The 25716-nt window shown below is 40.3% G+C and overlaps 1 protein-coding gene across 5 annotated transcripts in view; it reads right to left on the reverse strand.

Moving 5' to 3' along the window:
* The window catches only part of CEP152 (centrosomal protein 152), a 94135-nt gene that overhangs the window by 34305 nt on the left and 34114 nt on the right, over positions 1–25716 (reverse strand). For all 5 annotated transcript variants that reach the window (XM_053928905.1, XM_045202021.3, XM_053928908.2 and 2 more), the window contains 7 exons: positions 23807–23898; positions 22922–23085; positions 13687–13891; positions 9661–9789; positions 8958–9067; positions 7826–7954; positions 7563–7695 (listed from right to left, as the gene is read on the reverse strand). In XM_053928905.1, the coding sequence (XP_053784880.1) occupies positions 7563–7695; positions 7826–7954; positions 8958–9067; positions 9661–9789; positions 13687–13891; positions 22922–23085; positions 23807–23898 (962 nt within the window). The remainder of the gene's footprint in view (positions 1–7562; positions 7696–7825; positions 7955–8957; positions 9068–9660; positions 9790–13686; positions 13892–22921; positions 23086–23806; positions 23899–25716) is intronic.

Genomic DNA, 25716 nt, shown 5'->3' on the forward strand with positions numbered 1-25716 from the left:
ACGTTTGCTGTTAGGTAATAGAAGCAATGTTTTGTGTTTCTGAGTCTACCCAGTCATTACTTCTTCCTTCTAACCCATAATGTGGGTCTTTATTTGTTAATTATAGATCGGTCTAAACTTACCAGATCGGTCATTTCACAATATAAAATTAGGTCATGGTTTCATTTTAAAAAATCACAAAGTACCATAAGAAAGAGCATTATATCCTGAATTGGGTTGAAGAATCAAGTGGGGTGGGGGACTCTTTTTAACATCAAATTGGTGTAAGCTGCTAATAGCCCAATCCTGAGAAGTACAATGAAAAGTTATGCGAATGTTCAGGAAGCATTGTCTCTCAACAGTTAGTACACTTTTTAAACATGGTGACCCATGCCTCTTTCTGTTCCTCACCCCAGTGTGCTTCAGCTGACTTCACTTCACTTTCAACCTGCCCTGCAGTATCAGTTTCCTGTTCTTTGTGAGCCACTTGCTCTTCTCCGTCCTAAGGGTATCTTGGTAGTTTTCTTCTAGTTCCACCTGCAGTTTGCTTATATTTTCTTCTCTTTGCTGCAATAACTGTCTCTCTAAGCAAAATACAAGTAACTATCTCTGTACAGCACTAACATTCTCCAAGTTAAACTTATACAATAATCCTTATACGCGTGTAATAGAAAGCAGCAACAGAGACAAATGATCTTCCCAAATGCTAAGTCAACCGGTTGAACAAATTGCTTGTAAAGACCTGCATACATTTCAAATATTGAATAAAAAAAAATTTACGATGGCTTTATTAAAGGAAAAAAATCTAATGTAATAATAAGAAGTGAAACTCGCAACTACGTTTAGATTCCACCCATCAGGGGATTCATCAGGTATCTTAGCCCAGAGAAAATTTACATTTCTGAAAGCCTTCTCTTTTGAGATAAGCCAAAAATTATTGCTCCAAACTAAAAGTTATGCATCCTGTGATAAATCCAAATTGGTTTTTTCATTGTCAAAGACAAAAAAAATTTTTTTATCAAAACTAGCTAAAGCATTATCAAACAACAACTGTCAAGTATCAGTTTTTGAACTATTCATAAAACATTCTCTATTCTAGAAACCCAGTTCATCTGAAACCCAGAATCCCTTGCACTAGGCTACATCATTATAAATAGAACCCTACTCGGGGTCAAATCATCTCCAGGAGTTAGTTTGAGAATTTTTAGAAACAGTTTTCTGTTGGTCCCACTAAGATGCCATGAGAAGTCACACACTGCAGCCCGCAGCCCACAGGGCCAGAGGAGTACGCCTCACACGCCAGTGCCCACAGCCAGCGAGCTTTTGCTCTATACCTCTTTCGGTATTATTTCTGATCCCTGCCTACCTGGTTGTCTGGGTTTTTTCTGGTTCACAGCCGACCTCAACTATTTCTGTCTTAACTGCCATCTGATTCCTCTCCACCACTGGCATGTGCCAAGAAGATGATCTCTATGTTTGTTCAGGGCTGTATGAGTTCTGATCCCTGGAGACTGAAGGACTCGTTTCTTCACAGTCAGGTCTTGGGACTGCAGTTGTACTTACTGTAGGACAGCCTCAACCACATGGTTGAGACAGTTATCCTGTATCACATCATATGTCACTGTTATTATTTTCTGTTTGACTATAGAAGAAACCTTCAAATTTTCCTATCTGTCTATGTCTAACCCTCAGGAGTTATTTCCACTTGCATCTGCATTTCCTTTTGACCCACAGTAGAAAATTGCTGCCAATTTTCTGTTTGTGGGCATATACATTAATTTTGCTACATAATAACTAAGCCAAAATTTAGTGATTTAAAGCAACAAACCTCTATTATTTCTCATAATTCTGAGTCAGACAGGGCATGGTTCTGGTCTAAGCCAGTTCAGCTGATCTCTGAAGGTAACTGGGACTTCACGGTCTAAGACGGCCTCACTCGTATGTCTGCTGCTTAGTGTGATGTCTGCTGGTTAGTGTGGGGAATGCAAGGACAATGGCAATGACTTGATCACAAGTGCCACCATCCAACAGGTTACCCCAGATCACTCACTTGCTGGTGGTCACAGGCTTCCTAAGAGCATCAAGCTTCCAAAAGCCCTAATGCACCAGTGCTTTCTAAGCCTCTCTTTGCATAATGTTTGCTAGTATCCCATTGGTCAAACTAAGTCATGTGGCAAAGATCAAATTCAAGGATGAAAAACAAACTCTACCTCTTATCAGGAACAGCCACAAAGTCACATTATAAGGGGACAAGCACTCAGGGATAAGAGAAAGGTCTAGGCATTTTTGCAATTCACCAGTGAGGAAAAACTTGCTTTCCTCTCTTTACAGAGGAAAAATAACAGATTCATTGGGTATAGGGATCTGCCATCTGAACATACTACCAAAATACCTAATTCAGAAAGTTTTACACTAAAGGTAAAGAAATATTTGAATAGTTTTAAAACATTTAAACTTGTTTGGCATGGCTTGAACAGCAAAAACCTTTAACTCATAAAGACTCACTTAGCATGTATTATTATGAAATATGTATATAGGTATGGCATTATGAATGGGAATATTAAACATCTGTTTGAAGCGTTCTTTGTGGATGGCTTTTTTCCCCTTTCTCTGAACAAGCCAGGTTAACATGAGGAAAGTTATGTGTGTTAATAAAATCCCTAAAACTTGAAACTGAGCTCCTACTTAACCCCTAGCTGGATTCAACAACTGTTTCAAAAAAGAGCATATATGAAACATTTTCCACGCAACCTTGGACTCTTGGTGCTGAATGTCTTAAAAAATCTGTATCCATACTAAGTTCCCAACCTGAAGCTCAGCCACAGGAAAAAATGGCTTATGCCCCATAGGGGAGGGCTACCTCCAAAAGTTCCTTGGTTTGTTACACATTTTAATAACATTGTTCTGTTGTGTGAATGTGAAATATATCATAAGAAACTGGCATATCTTTACCCACCTCCGGAGGATATAAAATAATTAAAGTTTCTTAAATTTAAAGAAGTTCTGTTCTCACTGGCTTATAAAGATTCCTACCCTGGCTGGTATGGCTCAGTGGATTGAGTGCCAGCCTGCGAACCAAAGAATCACCAGTTCGATTCCCAGTCAGGGCACATGCCTGGGTTGCAGGCCAGGTCCCCCGTAGGGGACACTCAAAAGGCAACCACACATTGATGTTTCTCTCCCTTCCTTCCCCTCTGTCTAAAAATAAATACATAAAATCTTTTCAAAAAAAAAAAAAAAAAAGAGAAAAGACTCCTAAGCCTTATAAAGAGCTTATATACATATACAGGGTCCAGCGGAAGTAATGTCTGCTTGAGTGTGGTTGGTATGGTAATAATATGGGTGTTATCATTTATAGTTTTAATGTGAACATTTCACCTAAAGTGTCATATGGTGTGCTTGAGTATAATATTATGTTACACAATTACATGCTTATGATTTTGTAATAAAAAGGGGCATTATTTGTGCCAGACCCTTGTGTGTATGTATAAATATAAATATAAAAAACTAAAGAGAAGAAAGGAATTAAACTTCTCATGTTTTAAGTACACTTGTCCTTTAAGTGTGGGGTGTGTAACTACAAAGGGATAGTACAAAGGACTTCTTTTTAGGGTGATGAAAGTGTTCTGTATCCTGATCCTTGTAGAGAACTGTACAATAAATTTAAAAACGAGTTAATTTGAAAGGACTCATGGACAAGGACAACAGGGAGGAGGGTTGAATGTGGAAGAGGGGGTGGGCAGGGCAGGAGAGAGCAATGGGGGAGTAATGGGGACAACTATAATTAAACAACAATAAGAACTTTTTTTTAAAAATGAGTTAATTTGAGACATGGCTGACTTTTCACACAACATCAAAATTACAACTAAAATATAGAACAACCATCACTCAGGAACATAAGAAATCGAGCTGAATTGGAAGTCTGACTACCACAAAATCAAGTTGAATGGAAGTCTAACAATTATGGAATTAAAGAAACCACATCCATCCAGACTGGGAGAGATGCTGATGCCAAACTGGCTGGTCCCACACCTGTGTGTGGTGGATAAAAAAAATTCAGGAGGGACATCTAGGGAGCAAGGAGTCCCAGCCCCACACCAGGCCCCCAAACCAGGATTCCAGGGTCAGGAAGGTAAGTCCCCACAACTTGTGGCTGCAAAAAACAGTGGACATTGAGTCAGTAGAAGAAACTGCTGGAGCCCCAAGCAGTTCCTCTTAAAGAACTAACTCTCTCTCTCTCTCTCTCTCTCTTGCTCGCTCACAAATACACACGTGTGCGCGCACGCGGACTAATCTACTCAGGCTCACTCCCTCTGAGCTCCAGCACAGGGACAGCAACTTGAAAGGCACCAGTGGCATAGAGGGAAGAACTGAAATGTCCGGCATCAAGGCCAGCCAGAGGCCATTGTCCTTTTGCTAAACCCTCCCCCCACAGAGCTGGAAAGCTGGTGCCATATATGAGACTCCATCAACCTGGTTCACACTGTTTGACCTGCACTGGAGATGCCACAATGCCTGGGGGCTCCGCCCCACCCAACTCCCAGGCCCACTCAAGCTTCTTTTCCATAATAATGGGCTGGTCTCGGCTCCTAAATCCTATGAAACAAGCAACAGCTGGCTTCAGTGAGCCCTAATAGCAGCCAGATGACATTCACAGCTTGTCTTCACCTGGGAATCTCAAGCCCAGCACAAGTAGCAGCCATCTCAGATTCCTTTACAGCTCAGGCAGGATGCACCAGGCAAAACACAGGTGGGGGCTGACCTTGGCCTGCACCACCTGGGAAACCCCAGGGCCAGAGCACCCAGTGGACAAATACAGACCACTGTTAGAGCACCACTACACTGCCCCTGCACAGCTGATCCTCCACAGAGGGTGGATGTTGGGTGGTCAGTGGTCACAGCCAGTCTTTGCAGCTGACTGGCCTGAGTAAATCCCTCCCATTGACCTGCCAACAGCAACCAAGGCTCAACTGCAAGAGGGGGGTGTGCTCAGCCTACACAAAGAGTACCCAGCTTGGGTGATAGCGGAGGCTGTGCCACTGGACCCTACAGGACACCTACTACATTAGGCCATGCTACCAAGACACGGGGTCAAAATAGCTCTACCTAATCCATAGAAACAATCACAGGGAGGCTGCCAAAAGAAGGAAACAAAGACAGATGGCCCAAATGAAAGAACACATCAAAAGTCCAGAAAAAGAGCTAAACAAAATGGAGATAAGCAATCTACCAGATGCCGAGTTCAAAACACTGGTTATAAGGATGCTCAAGGAACTTAGTAAGGACCTCAGCAGCATTAAAAAACCCAGTCAGAAACAAATTATTCACTCATTGAAATAAAGAACAATTAACTAGGAAACGACAGTAGTGTGGATGAAGCCGAGAATCAAATCAATGATTTAGAACATAAGGAAGCAAAAAACAACCAATCAGAACAAGAAGAAAATAGAATCCAAAAAAATGAGGATATTATAAACAGCCTCTGGGACAAGTTCAAGAGGTCCAACATTCGCATCATAGTGGTGCCAGAAGGAGAAAAGAAAGAGCAAGAAATTGGAAATCTACTCGAAAAAATAGTGAAAGAAAACTTCCCTAATTTGGTGAAGGAAATATACATGCAAGTCCAAGAAGCACAGAGAGTCCCAATTATGACGGATGCAAAGAGTCCCACTCTAAGGCACATCTTAATTAAAAGGTCAAAGGTTAAAGATAAAGAGAGTCTTAAAAACCACAAGAGAAAAGTAGTTACCAGATGGTTGCCAGATGGGAGGGGGGAGAGAAAGAATGGGTGAAGAAGTGAGGGGATTAAAAAATACAAATAGGTAGTTACAGAATAGCCCTGGGGATGTGAAGTACAGTATAGGAAATGGAGTAGCCAAAGAACTTATATTTATGACCTGTGGATATGAACAATGGTATGGGGATTGCCTGAGGGAGTAGAGGGCACTTGGGTGGAGGGGGGGCAAAGTGGGAAAATTCAGGACAACTGTAATAGCATATTCAATAAAATATAATAATAAAGAGTTTACTGTAGGACAATTTTTAAATTTCAAAGTAAAAAGTTTAACCTGTAAGTTTCTTCGGAAGGGCCAAATAGCACTTCTGACTTTCCTTCCTGCCCCTGTGCAAGCACTCAACAGCCAAAGTATCAATCATAGCAGCTATTAGTTGCAACTAATTACATGAAATCCAATTTTTCAGCCACATTCTTTTTTTTTTTTAATCCACACCTGAGGATATGTTTTTATTGATTCTGGAAGGAGAGGAAGGGGGGGGAGATAGAGAGAGAGAGGGAGAGAATGACAGAGAGGGAGAAATCGACATGAGAGAAATACTGATCAGTCTCATCCCACTGGCCCTGACTGGGGATCGAACCCACAACCTGTTGGTACATGGGACAGTGCTCCACCAAGCCACCAGTCAGGCCCAAATTGTTTCTTTTAAAAGTACCAGAAAATATATTCCTGAAAAGAATGACTTCTCTGAGAGAATTGCTCATGTTCTTGCCAATTTATATATATTTTTTAAAAAGAATCACACTAGATATCTCCTTAAAACATTATTGAAAGTCAAGTCCTTAATTTCTAGGTAATTTAAGATCCCTTCTATTATACTGCCAGTACTAACTAAAACAGCTCCCTTTAGAAGTTGGTATACATGGCATGCTTTGTACCATATTAATCTACTCAAAAATAATCAAAATATTACATGAATTGAGTTCCTCACCTGCTCTTTACTATTCTTTTCAAGTCTGTGGTAGCAACAGCTTGCTTCAATGTAATGTATTCAAAAATCTCTGTATAAAACATTTACTCAGGCCTTTAAAAATATTTTCTAACCTTGATGCAGGTGGCTTTCAAATTGTGGTCTGTAGCTGGTCCAAAGAGGGAGAGTCAGATGTGTGTCTGGATGAGGCTCTGGCCAGGACAGGGCAGAAAAAAGGAGGGGCAGCTCTTTATGTGTGATTTTACTCCTGGACACTCACCAACGGCAACTTGGAGGATTCAGACAGGAGTAGAGAGTGCACTGTAGCCCCTCCAGGTTCCCTGAAAAAGGTCCCGCCAGCACTGACCTCCTTCTCCATGACCTCTACATCACCACCTTCCATCACGAAACCCAAGGGCAAATCCTCACTCCGCTCCCCAGAATAAAATGACGTTTAGACACTGACAGAGAAATGAGTCAGAGGAAAACATCTCTGAAGGAAATACTTTGTACAGGGCTCACAGGACTAGACAGGGTCACCTGAGCAGCGGAGAAGGAAATGCAACACAAGGATCCCTGGGTTTCAGACTCAGTCACTCAGGTCCTCTCTTATTTTCAGAACTCATTTCTGCCTCTTAGAATAAATCGACAAGGAAGAAAGATTTTCTTCTATATGTAGGCCAATTTCTACTAAGGTTTTAATCATCATCTCAACCGTATTTTGTGAGCTGTATTAGCGTGATACAGCCAAAAGTGAAGAGACTTCTAGGTATGCCTCCCCCATCGCATGAGAGAACAAGTGTATTGGTTTCACTCAATGACAATAGTGAGGCCGGAGAAATCAAATGAAGTAAACATAATGGGAACTTGTACTGCACCTTCTCCTGGGCCTGTTGCTCCTTTTCAATGGTCTTCCTGAAAGTCAACTCTAGATTATCCTTTTCTCTGCACACTTCCAGGTAACACTCCTGCGCAGCAGCCACCTCCTTATTCATCTTATCTAATTCAGTCCTGGATACACAAAACAGCAAGTAAACAACCACAAAAAAGTACAAGAGCTGCAGCACAATTTTCTCTAAACTATGAAACAGGGGAATATTATCTTACAGATTCAAGGGCAGCTAAACTCTTTTATTCTCACCTAAGTTGCAAGCGGGTGGCCTCATAAACTTCAAAGAGCTCCTGCTTCTCCAAAGCATGCTTTGCTAACAGGCTTTCTCGTATTTGGGCTTTCACAGCTTCATGGTGCTGCTGGTAAGTCCTCTCGCACCTGGAAACAGAAGGTGGACAGCAGATTCTAAGGCAGTGTCCAGCCTTAGAATCAGCATCCAGTGCCATGGATGAACTGGTTTCACATCCTTCCTTCCTCCCACTCTACTCTAATGCAATTATAATTGAGGTCAGATTGGTTTTCCCCAACCAAAAATGGTAATAATCTTCAATATATGATCTTATATGAATCTTCAAATTTTTATTTCTTCAAATGTTTCTAGAAAACAATTAAAAACTTGAATGTGAGGATGTCCCAGTCCTTCAAACAAAGATAATAGCCTGTGCAGAGGCCCTGGCTGGTGTGGCTCAGTGGACTGAGCTCGAGCTGTGAACCAAAGGGTCACCAGTTCGATTCCCAGTCAGGGCACATGCCTGGGTTGCAGGCCAGGTCCCCAGTGGAGGGCGCATGAGGCAACCACACATCGATGTTTCTCTCCCTCTCTTTCCCCCTTCCTTCCCTTCTCTCCGAAAATAAATAAATAAAAATCTTTTAAAAAATAGTTTGTGTTGAGGACTTAGTAAAAAAAAAAAAATTGAAATAATCTAGGTTGGGGTTCCAAAATTGCAAGTCATCCACATTAATACCAGCACTACCAAACTCACAAGTAAGTTATGCTCCAGAAGTCTGTTTCCCAGTTTATGATTTGGTATTTGGAAGACATATACCCTCCCACAGATTTCTTTCTTATAAAGAATAGTTTCCCAGACTAGCTTTTAAAACACCATTAAGCTATACCACTTCAATGAACTACCATTTGATGGTGCTATAGAATCCAACCCACTACATAACACCATTTCTATGGAAAATGAGTTCCAAATTCTAATTTGAGAAGCCAAGCACTCACCTTCTCCAATCCAAAGTCTCAACGGGGAGGGTTCACTCCATCATTTCTCTCCCATATCTTTTGTTGTTGTGGTTGGGTGTGGGGGGAGGGGAGATGGGGGAAACAAAAGGGGAAGGTGCCCAGGAAGCAGGCATGAGGTTTCTACACGGACCTTACCTATTAACAGTTTCTTGTTTATCACGGTCAAAATCTTGTACCATTTGTCTCATTTGATTACATAAGTCCTGATTTGTATTTCTCAGTTTTTCTTCAGTTTCTTTAAGTGCCTAGATACAAAATAATAAAGTATTTCATGGAAGTAAGTATCATTTTTTAATGATCAGTCTAATCTCATTAGCTCTACCCCGTAACATTATCTGACATAATATCATTTTTGTAATTCTACAGAAGTCTCTTCATGCCTTGATAAGAGTACAGAATCATTTATTCAACAAGTAGCTTTCTGAAGAGCAAAAATTTAAATTTTGTATTTAATTTGAAATGTATGAAATGAAAACACAACCAGAGAAGAATTGCCTAACTGATGCCTTCAAAATAAGTCTTAGAATTAATAGTCTTCAGCAACCTCCTAAATAAGCAAAGTTTTACTTTTTGGTCAAGGGCTGGCTAAGGAGGAAATGACATCTCTATCGGCCGAGTTACTGTGTAGACAGAAAACTGGATTTACACCAACTTACCTTCTAATAAACTACCACCTCGTGACTGATACTGAAGGGAAACAACTGGAATCCTTAATCACCTACTAATGTCCTTGTGTACTAACTCACACTGCCTCTGCATTTTTGAGAAGTCTATCACATCCTTTGCATTTAACGAGGCCATAAAAGTTCTCGCAAAATATAACAACTTTTTTAATTACCCGATTTTGTTGTTGTAAAACTTGAATTTCATTTTTAAGTCGCAGAACATCATCTTTGACGATCATTTCGGGCGTGGAAGAGTCAGGCCACAACTGATTAGCTGGTTTTCCTGAGGTATCTGTTTTAGCCTAAATGTTTTTAAAAAGTCAAAAGTTTTTCAGCTTTTAAAAACAGTCTAAGTAATTCTTTTGAAAATAATGTCATATTTATGAAGAAATTGCAACAACAGTACAAGTATTAATAATTTTCATACACCTTTTACCATGATCCCCAAATATAACCACAGCACAATTATCAAAATTAGGGAATTAACCAGGACACAGTACTATTAACTAACCTTCAGACCTTATGCATAATTTTCTAATTTTCCTCTAATATCCTTTTCTGCGTCAGGGTCCAATCTGTGGCTTCACGTTGCATTCCGTTGTCACATCTCATTAGTTTCCTGCAACCTAGGACAATTCTTCAGTCTCTGTCCTTCAAAGTCAGGGTCTTTTTGGATTGCTACCCCATTACTTTGTAGGATGTCCCTCAATTTGGATTTTTCTGATGTTACTTCATTATGAAATTCAGTTATGCATTTTGGGGCGTGAAGGCCACAGAAATGATGTGCATGCTTTTCAGGGGAGACTCGCTATCGATGTCTCATCACTGGCGATGATCAATTGATGAAGGCAGTGTCTGCAAGCATCCCCACTGCAAAGTTGCTCTTTTTCCACTTATATTTAATAAGGAGCTAATAAGGAGATACTTGGAGATTATGCAAATACTGTATTTTTCATTATACTTTCACCCATAGATATGTATTTTGTTCAATAGGTACAATTTAAGATTCATGATGAACTTGGGCAAATAGTTTCCAGAAAGTTTGTACAAATGTGTACTCTCATGACTTCGTCCCACTCTCCTTCCCTCCAGTGGCAGTGACGGTCTTTAAGTGACGACAGTATTTCGGGGGGAAAGGGTATTCAGCCATTGCTTTCACTTGCATTTCTTCTACTGCCCCACAGTGGAACCTCTTGCATATCTTCACTATTCATTTGGTTCATATCTTCCCACACTGGTCTGTTTACATGACTTTGCACATTTTCCTTGCCATCTAAATGTCTTGCTTATCTCTTTTTATGAGTTCTTTATTTAGTGAGAGGTCACAAAGATTTTTTTTAAAATACCTACTCCATTGGACTTGTTGGTTTATGTATTTACCCAAACTCTGAGCTTTCTTATACAATGTTTAAAAACTACCCTGTACCAAGGTCCATTCTACTCATTGGGGAGGAAGAGGTATGTGTATCTCAGTATCTCGTTCCCAGGTGGGGTGACAAGACACTGAGGCTTCGGCTCAGTCTTCCAGTTCACAGAGTCTTCACTTCAGAAGGAAACTGCTCCAGTTGTTGCTGTTCCTCTTTTCATTTGCCATCATTTCCCAGAAGCCACTGCTCCTACCCCAGGCAGAAGAGAGAATAGCTAAGCATACTCACTCTGTTAGCTTCTCTCCATTTGGGGGGATACTAATGAGACTTTAAAAGATTTTACTGACTCATTAAAACGGCTTTCATTTTTTTAACTTGGCCTCTACTTTTTAAAGTTTATGATACTCATCTCATTTGCCCTTCCCTCCCCACTGGTGAGGTTTTTATTACTAGGAATAAAAGTAATATCATACAGATACACTGGAAAACAATTTCACAGCTAGCTACTGCACCCAGTTTTGACATACGATCTCACCCTGCAGGCACACAGAAACTAGGAACTTTTCCCTGTCAGCACAAAACCCTTACAAACATCTTTAAAAAGAGAAGGACCACGTAAATGTCACAACAAAGTCTCTTTCTAAAGATGGAACACTGAAGACATTATCTTCAAGAAAACAAGAACCAACTCTCATACTACCTTCATAATTTCTACACCTGAAAAGATTCTAGCTAGGAAGCTTCTAAGGTGGCCACTGAACGCTGCCTATTAAGTGCCTTACAATCAGAGTACGGCTTTAACCACAACTTGTGGTAAGGATCTCTATCGAGTGTCAGACACAGAAAGGTCTCTGTGTTTTATTTATTATGCTTACAAAATATTAGGTGTAGGTGCAGGCCCCCGACTGCTAGTCAGCTAGCCTGGTTTTCCTAAGGCCTTTACCACATTCTACCTTAACGGCCCAGTTTTCAGCTGGAATGATCAGCACAGTATATGATCCATATAATACTAATATTTGATTAGTATTTTCTAACTCCATTAGAAAAGATGTGGGAAATAAGTGACAAAGGCAAGGTCTGAAGGTGTCCATGGGCTAATTAGATGACTGTAAACTTGAGTGTTTATTGAAAAAAACACCTGTTGGTTAAATTACTATATCCTGTCCTGTTCCCCCATCAAGGAAGTAGATCAGTATATGCATTAATTCAACAAATATTTACTGAGAAAATCTGCAGTGAATTATCAACACAATACTTTCAAGAATCTCCTATATAGTAAGTTGAAGCAGAACAGACATAAGCAGCAAGGGCTGAAGTCACACTTTAAGGAAAACCAAAGGCAGACTGCTGGGAAACCATGACAGCAAAGGAGAAGCTGGACAAGGAGTCTTCAAAGACGAGGCAGCTCCCGTCAGCTCACTGACCAACCAGACCACGGAGGCGAAGGACAGGGCCAAAACAAAATACAGCACGAGGCACGACCGCCGTCACTGCCACACACGTGTAGTGTAGCCGTACAACAAACGCCATCAGTAACTTCCAAACAAAATGAAGAAAGCACCGAGGCACCTGAGCTCAGGTTCAGACTCCATATCAGGGTCCTCCTCCCCAGAGTCTTAGGATCCTGAGTCTCCCCAAAATGCTTAAACCAATCAACTCTGATCTAACGCAAACTGAGACACAAACTTTCATTTCCATCCACTTTAAGAAACACATGGAAACAGTTAAAACAGCTTGAATTAAAGATGTTAGCGGTGCTGGCGAGACGGGGTCTTTCCTGTTTGGCTGTTAACGTTGAAACCAACGCTGTGCTCATCAAACACAGCTCCTGAGAGGAGGGAACCAGACTGGGCAGGCCGTTAGCAGTGGGAACACACTATTATTTCTAGAAAATAAATGAGTTAAAGTTCCACAATAACAGGGCACCCTAGAACATCCCGAAAACTTTCTTCTAAAAGGACTATTTTAATAAACACACTTCCTAGTTGAAAGGATCAGGACATAAAACAGTACTAACATAGGAAGTAAAAAATTATTTCCATCCAGAAGGAAAAGAAATACACTATCTACATTACTTTTCCTCCTTCCTTCTCCTTTTAGTTTGCTAAGTCTTTTCGCATTGCTTTCTGTTGGGAGTCCACATGGGCTCGAGTCTGTGAAATACAGAAGCGTGAGAAAGGCAGCTGCGGAAGGAGGGCCACCCTAGAAGGCTCCGTGATAGGACGATCTTGGGGAAATAGCCTTTGCCTACTTATTATTCAAGGGTTTTAATTCCAGTTTGCCTCGAGATTGACTCTGTAGCCTCAGGAGGGTCACAAACTGCTCCAGCTTCACTTTCCTCATGAACTAAGTGAGGAGAGTAACTGAAGGATGTAAAGGTGGATCAGCAAGTCTGACACAACCCGATTCTGTGCCTCTCCCCCCCAACACCAACACTATATAATTAATTTCCTTATATAGAATGACTTTCATTACAGAAATATGGGCCAGAAAAATCTCATGGACAACATGCCAAATAAAGAATTTAGTTAGATGTTAGGGCACCGTTGGTACAAGCCATCTTGAGGAAATACAGATACTTTGAACACAGGATGGATGATTCCTTGGATTTGTGATAAAGAAATTTTACCTAATGGGCATCTCATTTAGTAGGTGCCAGGAGTAGCCAGAAAATATATTCCTTTAAATGGCATTTCCTTCTCTAAATTTTACTTCTAAAAAAGTCAAATGAACCCCTGAAAAACAAAGGTCTCATTTAAATGTGAAAATTGTAAGCACTTTCTCTAGTAAGTCTTCTAAAAGTGGTGTTTTAGGTCTATAAACTCTACATACCTCAACCTCGATGCTTCTCACATCCTTCTGCATCTGCTGCAGATCTTCAATTCTCTCTTGACAGCCTCTGAGATCATTTTGTAACTGAGACACCAGGCGACGTTTCATTGAGTTGCTGGCGAGCAAACGCTGCACCTCCACCTTCAGCTTCAGGACCATCTCATCTTTGGAAAGCGCTTCCTGTGGGTCCTCTTGCTGTACAGTGCTAATGGGGAAATTAGCATATTTTCAGTTAAATCAAGTAACAAATCAAGCATGGCAATTCCTTAAAAACTACTAACTGCAATGAGAAACCCACAGCTAACATTCATGCTTTATGGAGAATGACTAAATACTTACTTCCCCCTAAGATCAGCAGCAAGACAACCATGTCTGCTCTTGCCACTTCTATTCAATGTTGTACTAGAGATTTTAGGTAGAGCAATTAGTCAAGAAAAGGAAATAAAAAGGGCCCAGGCCAGGTGGCTAAGTTGGTTGGAACATCATTTGTACACCAGAAAAGGTCACGGGTTTGATCCACAGTTAGGGTGTGCACAGGAGACAACAGAGCAGGGGTGTCCAACACGCGGCCCATGGGCCACATGCAGCTCGGGATGGCTAGAATGCGGCCCAACACAAAATTGTAAATTTACTTTAAAATATTACAAGATATTTTTGTGATTACATGTAGCAATGTATTTAATGTGTGGTCCAAGACACCTCTCCTTCTTCCAGTGTGGCCCAGAGACGCCAAAAGGTTGGACACCCCTGTTCAGTATTTCTCTCCTCTCCTCTCCCTTCCCCTTCTCTCCTCCTCTCTTCTCTTCACTCTCCCTCCCTCCATCTTATCAATAAACATTTTCTCAGGTGAGGATTTTTAAAAAATGAAAAAGAAACAAAATGCATCCACATTGGAAGGAAAAAAATACAACTATCTCTATTTTCAGATGACATGATATTGAATATAAAAAATCCTAAGGAGTCCACTAAAAAAACTTTTCGAACAAGTAAGTGCAGCTCGGCAATATGACAGGGTTCAAGGTCAACATACAACATCAACTGGATTTCCATATAGAAGTAATGAGCCACCTGAAAACAGAACTGAGAAAACAATCCAGCAAAGAGAATAAAATACCTAGGAATAAATTTAACAAAGAAGTATACCACTAGGACACTGAAAACCACGAAACTACAAGAATAGGTGACGGGTACACTAACAGAAATCAAAGATCTAAGTAAACAGAAAGACACCCATGGCCAGGGATCTGAAGACAATACTGTTGAGATGGCAATACCCCCAAATTTGATCTACAGTTTCAGTGCACCCCGTATCAAAACCCAGCCTGTCTGTCTGTAGAAACTGACAAACTGATGCAAAAATTCATGCGGAAATGCAAAAGACAGGGAACAGCCTAAACAGTCTTTAAAAAGAACAAAATTTGAAAAGCTCACACTTCCGAATTTCCAACCTTACTACAACGTACAACAATCAAGTGAGTGTGGTAATGGCCTGCACACAGACATATAGATCAATTGGAATGTAGATCTCAATGAGAGCCCAGAAATAAACTTCACATTTATAGTCAACTGATCTCCCACAAGAGTGCCAAAACAATTTAATGGGGAGTATTCTTTTCCAATAAATGATACTGGGACAATGGGATGTCCACCACATGCAAAAGAGTAAAGTTCGGCCCCTATTTCACACCACACACACAGACTCACACAAAATGGATCCAAGACCTAGTAAAAGAGAAAACTCTCAGAAGAAACCATGGGTACACATCTTCTGGACCTTGGATTAGGGAATGGTTTCTTAGATACCAAAAGCATAAGAAACCTAAGAAAAAAGGTAAGATGGACTTTCAAAATTAAACACTTTGGTGCTTCAAAGGATGCTATCAAAAAAGTAAGAAGGCAACCTACAGGAGACAATATTTACAAATCATTTATTTGACAAAGGACTTGTACTCAGAATACTCTTAAAATTAAACAATGAAAAAACAATACACTTTTTTTTAATCCTCACCTGAGGATTTTTTTTTAATTGACTTTAGAGAGACAGAGAGAGTGTGTGAGAGAGAAGGGGGAGGGGGAGCGGGAGAGAGAGAAAGAGAGAAACATCAACATGAGAGAGAAGTATCAATCAGTTGCCTCCTGTATGTGTCCCGGCTGGGAATCATACCTGTGACCTTGCTAAGTGCCCAGACCAGAAACCGAACCCATAACTTTTTGGTGTATGGGACGACCCTCCAACCAAGTGGGCCACCCAGCCAGGGCAAAAATAATGCAATTTTAAAATGGAATAAAGATTTGAATAGACGTTTCTTCAAAGAAGATATACAAATGGCCAATCAACACATGAAAAGATGGTCAACTTCATTAACTATCAAATCAAAACCACATCATTCAAATCAAAACCTCAATGAGAAACCATTCATACCCTTTAGGAGGATTATAATACAAAAAATTAGAAACTAACAAGTGTTAACAAGAATATGGGGAAATGGAAACCCTCATACATTGCTTGCAGGAATGCAAAATGGGGCAGCCACTTTGGAAAACAGCTGGATCACTCCTCAAAATGCTAAACATAGAGCTACCGCATGACCCAGCAATTCCACTAAGTATATATCTGAAAACATATGTTCACACAAAAAATTGTACACAAATGTTCATAGCAGCATTATCCTAACAGCCAAAAGGTAGATACAATCCAAATAAATGTCTATCAGCTGGTGAATGGGTAGACAAAAGGTGGTACATTCACACAGTGAAATGTTATTTGGCTATAAAGTGAATATAAGATGCTAATATAATAAGCCAATCACAAAAGACCACATGTTATATAACTCCATTACCTGAAATGTACAGAACAGACAAATCTGTAGAAACAGAAAGCAGACCAGTGGTTGTCTAGAGGCAGAGCAGGTAATGGGGAATGGCTGGTAACAGGCGTGGGGCTTCTTTTTGAGGATATTGCAATGTTCTAGAGTTCGGTTGTTGTGACGGTTGTACAACTCTGTGATTATACTAAAAACCACGGAATGAATGAATGAATAAAATAAAAATTAAAGCCTCTGAACTGTACACTTCAAATGGGAAAAATTTATGGTTTGTAAAAGGAAAAGAGCAAGCCTAAACCTAACATGTAAGTTACATTCATATGACAGCAAACCCAATCTATGGTGTTTAGGTACGAATAATTAGGTCTTAAAAGGATTTAAAACACCCAAGAAAGAAAATGACTGCCATAACAGGTAAGACAGCAGTCACTCTCAAGGGCATAACTGGAAAGAGAAATATGGGCCGTTTCTGGACCCGGGCAGTGGTCCCATGGGTACTCGCTGTGAAACCATTCATTAAGCGTATGCTTCATGTATTTTGTGTGTTACATTTCACAATTTCGAAAGCTTTAACAAGTGAAATAAAATTATAAAGGCACTAGAAGACACCCTCAAGAAGTACGGTGAAAGAGTGACGGATGTAACTACATAAAAATTTTGAACAGGAAAGTGCACTCTCAACACGGGCGAGGTACACAGCGACCGGCACTGACGGGGGTGGGCAGGGTGCCAGCCCCGGCCTGTTCAGCAGCACGCGCCAGGAGCCTCACATACTGCGCGTGCCTGTTAGCAAGAATATTCGTCCACCTCTCAAGGACATAATCCAAAGACATGAATAAAGATTTGACTACAAGGATGCTTGCAAAAATAATATTGCATTATTTACCATTTAAAAAATTTTAAACAGTGTATTACTAACTAAACTACATTACATTCATCCACATACCACTTAGTAAGTATATGTAACGATATTTACTGACATCTAAAGATTCCAGAATGTATTAAGGCTAATTATAAAACAGTATATTCTACATTATTTTATCTGTTAGAAACATCAAAACAGATGTGGAAATTATATACCAAAATGTTAAAAGTGATTTTCTTTATGAGAGGAAAAGATTGTGGGTGCTTTTGATTTTGTTTTCTTAACCTGTATTTTCTATTTTTTCCATAATAAAGGAAAAAATAACTTTTAAAAGAAATATTGATATTATGTACCCTTAATATCATAAAAATAGAACCTCATCCCTGTGATATTCAACCACAAAACCCATGAGAAAAGCATAACTGTGAGATACACATCAAATTCCAGGGGCTCCCTACAAAATAGTTGACCAGTATGTCTCCAAACTGTCAAGGGCATCAAAAACGAGGAAATTCCAGAGGAACCTAAGGAAATATGACTCCTAAATATATGCTGGATGTGATCCTGGAACAGGAAAAAGACATCAACTAAAATCCAAGACCATCTAAATCAATGATGGATATATTAATGATAATGTATCAATATTAGTTCATAAATTGTAACAAATGTACTGTGCTGATGTAGGATGTTAATAGGGCAAAATGGTACAGAGTATACAGGAACTCTTTGTACTATATTAATTTTTTTGTAAATCTAAAACTGTTTAAAAAAGTAACATCTATTTCTTAAAAAAGAAATAAACAGGATCTGATTTAAATTTTTTACTGCTTCCAGTTGCAAATGATTTGAAACATTAGAATATACGAGGTCTGTCCGGAAAATGTTGAGCCATTGTCAATATAACAAGAACGGTTTGCACGACATCGATGTGACCTGGAAGCCAAGGGGAGGGGGCTGGAATGTATATGTTTGAACAGTGATGACTTCACTGTACTGATTAGTGGGGGCAGTAGATGCATTGAGTGAGCCTGTGTACTGTGTGGCTGTCACACTCAAAGTGACTGAGCAAGTAGAGCAATGACTCTGCATCAAATTTTGGGTTAAGCTTGAACATTCCTCCACGGAAACTATCTGGATGACTCAGAAGGCTTTCGGGGATGATGCAATGAGTGCAGCGCAAATAAAAGTGTGGCACAAATGCTTCAAAGATGGTCGAGAATCTATTGAAAGTGATCCATGTTCTGGAAGGCCTGCAACAAGCAGAACACCTGAGAATGTTGAAGGCATACAGGCTGCAATCAACAAAGATTAGTGACTGACAGCAAGAGAACTAGAAGCTGATACAGGGATTCCAAAAACTAATGTGTCCAGGATCTTGATGCAGGATCTTGAAAGTGCACTCTCAACATGAGCGAGGTACACAGTCTTGAAATGTGTTGTGACAAAATTTGTTCTGCAGCTTCTGCTACCAGAGCAGAAGGAACATCGTGCTATAGTCACTAATGACTTGACTCAAACCACTGCCAATGAACCAGATTTCCTCAAGGTCACAACTCTGAAGGGGCCTGAGGTGTCAGTGTCCTATATACAATGTTTCTTGTATCTCGTATCTTCTTCAATATATGTCTCTATTTTTCATAGTACACGGATGGATACTTTCTGGACAGACCTCGTATATATACTGTGCACACATATACAGAGAGCAAGAATGTAGAACACATGATCATTTTAGCATTATGAAAGGCGCTCCTTCCCATATGCTACACATTTATCAATATACACTTCTGTGCATGCAGTATACATAGTATAAATGTCTGTTATATGTAGATCTAACCTATTTAAACCACTCACATTTATAAATAAATATAAGAAATAGGTGGGGGGAAATTGGGACAACTGTAATTGAACAACAATAAAAACAGAGAAAAAAGAAATAGAAAATAGAAAATATATTACAGTGCATCTTCCCGCGCCATGAGACGCGGTGAACTAACTTGAAGCAGAACACTCGTTTTGCCCAGTTAACAAATTATGCACTCATTTCTTTTCTTACTGAATGCTGACCACTGAAATAGCACATCATGTACTCCTAGAGGGAGCCAAGTCAGAGAGCACAAAAAGTGCTTGCTAAAATAATTTTCTCTTCTCTCTCAAGAGGGAAAAAGTCAGTGGTGGTGACCAGTCCTGCACAAGGCTCACTCCTGAGCCTTGCGGAAGTTGGTTCCCCTGAGTCCAAATAAACTGTACTCCCTTATGAAGCCTGCTGAGAAGACCAAAGGGAAAAGGCATTCCACTTGTTAAATGTTTATTATTTGAGCTTCGCAGCCAACTATAATAAGGAAGAGGGGAAGCTGTCTGCAAGCTGCATGCAGATTTAGTTACTCAAATTCCACGAATGTGAAATAGAACGCTGAGGCTGAATCCTTCAAATTTACTAGGCGGTAGCTTGAGGGAGGTAGTAGCTGAGAATAAAAGCTTGGAGCCACTAGTAATTGGGTCAGTGATTTGAAAGCAGCTCAAGTCAACAAAGTACTAAAATTCTCGACCCTGGGAAAACTGTCCCTTCCTCTTGTTCTAAGAATCACAGTCCAGCAGAGGAAAGGTACAAATCTCTCTCCTATATCTCCTCTCACTTCAAGCTAAGAATAATTCTTACTTTTTCCTCAAAACTGCATGCTTATCTGTTAAACTGCTGGTAAGTGGGATGACTATAAGCTAAGCCTTTCTTCACATATCCTGTGTTTCACTGAATTCCTTCGCCCTGAGCCTCAATGGCTGCCCACTATGTTTTAGTTACTCACTTTCCCAGCTGAACAGAGCTGGCATTCCTTCCACTACAACAGTGATGTGATGTCCCAGATTTGTCGTCTGTGGGAATGGGCTTTAACTTACGATAGGACTTGGGGAATAAGGACTAATTACATAGACAGGGCAAAAGCAGAATACATTTTGGTAGACATCGTGATGAAGTCAGTCGACTTGAAAAGACATATATACACATATTACTATTATTTACCCAATTCCAAGCTAATTATGGCACAAATTAAAATAAAATAATAGCTTATTGGAAAGAATATTTTGGCATGAATCTTTCCCAGCATTTATTTTAATCCTCTAAAATAAAACACATAAAGAATAAAGTTTTCAGGCCCAAAGGTTCGACTGTCACAAGAACATGAAACAAGAGGTTTACATGACAGTCACATTTTGGATTCAAGTACTGGCTCTGCTGATCATGGTCTGTCTTCCTGAGCGGAAGGGTTTAGCTCTCCGAGCTCTGGTTTTTCCAATTCTAATACGATGATAATGGATCTGATGCTTTTGTCAAGGTTGAGATGAGGATCGAGAACTTTTTATCAAGTGTGTGTTGAGTTGAAAGTGGATTAATATAAAATCCGTTGATGATATATTTTAAGGAACCATCTATTAACTAATAATAGTAATAGCTACCATCTACTGGAATATATACAAAGGCCCTTTTTCACTATCTATTCATTATTCATTATCTATTCATATTCATTATCTATTTTAATCCTCACTTTAACGCCCAAGGTATATGCTATAATCCACTTAACAGAAAAAGCCTGAGAAGAAAACAGGCTCAGAAAAGTCAAGAAACCTGCCCAAGATCACTAAGCTACTAATAAATGGCAAAACTATGATTCAAAACAAAATCTGGATCTGAAGACCAAGCTCTTTTCATTAGCCCGGTAGAAGTAATCTGGCATTAACAGGAAATGAGGCATGCACAGTAGACAATTTTCCAAATGACATTTTTAACTTTAAAATTTTATATAAATCTATCTCAAGAATTCGTATAACACTTACATCCTCTTTCATGTTCATTAACTAACCAAGCTGAAGGCTTTCTTGGACAGCATGGGATGGTGAGTGCGGATTGTGACGCTGATCAGCAGCCCCAGCCCAAGGGTTCCTCCAGCTCTCTCCTGGCAAAGGTGGAGCAGCCTGGCCGCACCGGCACCGTGGCAGCACCCGCCCAGCCCCCAGCCCCAGCTACTCTTCCATCAGTTAGGGAACCAGGTAACGCACAAGGCGCAAACAAATCCAAGTGTGTGCAAACAGACCACACAGCTTGGTTCTGCTGTTTTCAGCTTTGTTTTCTTCCAGATTGTCGCTGAGGTCTTTGGAGGTGACGGTCCCTACAACTGACCTCCAGACAACTGGAGCCTTATTCAACTAACATCTTGTTTCACAGTGTAACCCAATAACAAGTTATCAATGTAACAAATCTCATCCTATAGTTCTGAAAGTGGAATCCAGTAGTAAAATACATTAAGTTCCAAAACACTATAGAGCAAACCCTTCAGGAAATTTCTATGCTTGTATTTAGCTGCACGACGCCTGAAACACAACAGGCAGTAAATGCTCTCACTAAACAATAATGATGGTAAACTCAGTCCTGAACTAGAAACCAGACGGTGCTGGTGTGAGCCAAATGCATTCATGGAAGGTTTTCCTTAGACTGAGCGCAATCTCTCCCAAACACATGCCTCACCTTATCCCAGACCAGCAGAGAGAAGGATAAACACCCCTTTGTACACCAAGCATGACATGAACACAGAGCACTTAGCTGCTTACAGGCATATCTTCCTCTCCCCAACCAGACAAAAGGTAAACTACTTTTGGGAAGGGAGTATGTCCATCTACTCTACTCCCAGAGGCTTGCATCACACCTTCCAAAGAGCAAGTGCTTCAAAAATGTACATCTTCTCCTCCATTCATCTTTTAAGTATTTAATGATTTCCTAAACATACACTTTCCTCTACCACCACCACTTCCTCCCCCATCAGTCCCTGGGAAGGATGGCAAGACTTTAATCCCTTCCATAAGATTGCTAAAATATCTGTGTTAAGCAGTGGTATAAAAGACAAAATCCCTACTTTTTCAAGATGTTATTTATTCATTTTTAGAAAGAGGGGTAGGGAGGGAGAGAGAGGGAAACATTGATGTGTGAGAGAAAGACCGACTGGTTGCCTCTCACATGGCTCAACCTGGGACCTGACCCACAGCCCAGGCCTGTGCCCTGGGAATCGAACCAGCAACCCTTCACTTTGTGGGATGATGCCCAACCCACTGAGCTGCACCAGTCAGGGCCAAAATCCCTGTTTTAAAGTGTAAGGCCATGGTAAGATTCCTAGGGAAAATTAATGCTTATTCTTTCATATACCACTGATAAATGCCAGGTACCTGCTTTCAACACAAAATATTAATATAAAAAAATACGTTTTGCCTTAAAACAGATACATGATCTCCACTGTAGAAGTGACTTCGTATATTTTAGCTAGTCATTTTTTACCTTACTAAAACTGATGTGCCTATGGGTGTTGAAGACAGTACAGTATCAATTCATCGGGCTGCTGTTCATTTAGACCCGAGACACTGACACTTCCTTAGGTATGACTAATACACGCTGCCCACATTCCAGACCCCCGTCAGCTCGCCTCGCACCTGGTGCCCCTTGGTCACTGGGCATCACAAGTTTTATTATCACAGGCTCTTCTACAATGAACTATTGTCTCCATACCTCTGAACATTGTGCTTTTTCCAGTTGACTTTTTTAATACCCAAATCCACGTATGATTCAGTGAGTTCTGTATTTAATTCTCCTTCTGAGTCACTTGGAAGTATTCCTAGTTTTGCAGCAGATTCATAGAGAGAAATTTCATCTTTTAGTTCTGTTAATTCTTCCTAAAACACAAAATTATTCAAAGTTATTTTCATTATTTTCCTATGAAAAGGAATCATTCTACCTATGCTTCAAATTCATTTGAATGGTCAAGAGAAGGCAGAAACGCTTCTTCCAATACATTTTAGCACATGCTGAAAATAACTTTGTAAAGGCCAGCACGTATCAGGTTTTCTAGCACCTGAATGAACGAATGAATAAATGAATGAGAAAGCAAATGCAAGTAGTTTCTCTCACACCTCCCTCACTCACATGTTGTCCTCCACGAAAAGTGTCCCTTGAGCTGGGAAACTGGTGGCAGCACTGTTTGGCTCAGTGGAGGACAAGACAGAGTAGACTGGTTTTCCAACATGCTGCACTTTGTAGCAGCATGTCTGCCAGTGGTAAACAGGCAAAATCCCTCCTTCCAGTGGCGCCAACACTGGACCTCTTCCTCCAGCATTTTCCTTTTCCTGCTGCGGAAAATCTAAGTAGCGCCGGAGGGGGATGCAATAGGACTGCAGCCACACTGTAGGTTTCCCACACCTGTATATACCTTATCTCTAGGACACACCCACAGACAGACCTGGGCTTGACTACCCAGCTGTGTGGGTGACACTGTGGGCAACTCTCAGGGGCTGCTTTGGAGATGGTCCAATCCCCTTTTTTATACAGAGAAATCCAGGGTTCATAAAGGTGCTGTAATTCAGTTACCCAAAGTCTCCTCCAGGGGGCAACACTCACCTGCAAAGTCTTGTTCATGTTTTCACTCATAGCACGAGCCTTTTGTGCTTGCTGCAGCTGGAGCTGCAGCTGAGCCACCTCCTGTACTGAGCCTATGGGGCAAAGAGTCATAGAATACACCAATGTAAATGGCCAAGGCACCGGTAATGTACAGAAGACATGAATCCACTGAGACAACAGAAGGTGGAGTTCTGCGTTATTTCCTGTTTATTATCTTTCCAGGAGCACAGAGGAATAGCCAGTGGGGCCCAGAGGGCATAGGTCTGGAACACACATTTCCAAGGTTTAATATGACTCCCCATATGTCCTTGGGAAGTTGAAGACGTGGGCTACAGTGACCTTGCTATGAACTAAATCAGCCACACCTACAGACCTGACCACTCCAGAAGTCTTTTAATAGGGGCGTAACATTCCAACTCACAGAAAGCCAAAGCAAAATTTCTTCAGAACCCATTTCCACCCTCTAATAAGAAACTACATCTTGTTGCCCTTAGCTTCTTTCTAAATGCCTTTATTGCCACCACCCTGCCCTCTGTGTGAAAGAAGCCTATTAGGATTATGCTTCTGAAACTTTAGTAACCTAAAATTTTAAATGTACCAAGGGAAGTTCCCATTTAATCTTCTTCTTTTGTTTGTTTATTTCTTTTATCATTTTCTTTGGTGGGGGGGTTCCCATTTAAAAGGGACTTTATTGGGTTTCCTCAAAAGAAAATGAGCATCTGGGAAATGTTTAAGCAAAGTAATGATGACATATTATGCAACTAAAAGAAAATTCTTTTTTCAAAACCTTTAATGGCAAAGGAAACAAAGGAATACAACACCTAACAGGGAGGGGGGACGTAAATAGAGCATGGTCCAAATTTTGCCCCCAGCCAAAACATACACAAACACCTATTTACACAGTCTTTGATGTTAGCACTTTGGACTTTTGAACAACCCACTCTGTACACATTGTACCAATAATCAGAATTGTCTTAATGTGCCAAAGTGTGGCTTTCGTAAGCGGCGAGTCGGAACCACCGGACTCTCTGCACAGTGGAGCTACTCACCAGTAAACGGTGCTGCGTTTTCCGTGTGGTAGTGTTTGTATGTACGTTTGTTACTTTACTGTCTTCTATTCTAACATCACTTTATAAAAATGAACAGGAAATAAAAGTACTGCTGAAATTAACGATAAGAAACATATTCTCAAACTTAATACCATGGAGACCACAGGGGAAATCTTAAGTATGACAAAAACTGTAACTCCCTGGCTTCGATTGACCAGGTAAGTGCCTATTCCACTGTGAGAGGGGGAAAAAAATTAACGAAGTTCCCCAAAATGAGAGAACTATATGATCAAAGATCAATTCTAAAAAGCAAAATATAACAGGATTTCATATCATTTTTAGCTGTCAGAGATAAAATCTACCTTATAACATGTATTTTATTTTCAATTTCTGAACATTCAGCTTTGGTATATTTTCAAAAGCAGGAAATTGTGTGTGTGCATTCCTTTCACTTGAAGAAAATACATTCAAATGTTAACAATAGTTACCTCTGTGCAGTAGAATTATTGGTTATTTTTATTTTTTTTAAGGTTTTTTTTTTTTAATCCTCACCCTAGGATACGTTTATCGATTTGAGAGAGACAGAGAGGAAGAGAAGCAGGGGGAGAGAGAGACATCCATCAGCTGGCTTTTGTACACACCTGACCAGGGATCAAAACCACACCCTCGGCATGAGCTCTGGCTGAAGATTGAACCCGCAACTTTTTTTTTGGTGTGTGGGATGAGGCTCCAACCCACTGAACCACCCGACCAGGGCAAGCAGAATTATCAGTTACTTTTATTTTCTACTTTATACTTGCCTGAATTTTCCAAATTATCTAATGAATATGCACTATACCTTACACACATATGTACAACAAT

Source organism: Desmodus rotundus, chromosome 7 (assembly GCF_022682495.2).
Source record: "Desmodus rotundus isolate HL8 chromosome 7, HLdesRot8A.1, whole genome shotgun sequence".
Classification (NCBI taxonomy): domain Eukaryota; kingdom Metazoa; phylum Chordata; class Mammalia; order Chiroptera; family Phyllostomidae; genus Desmodus; species Desmodus rotundus.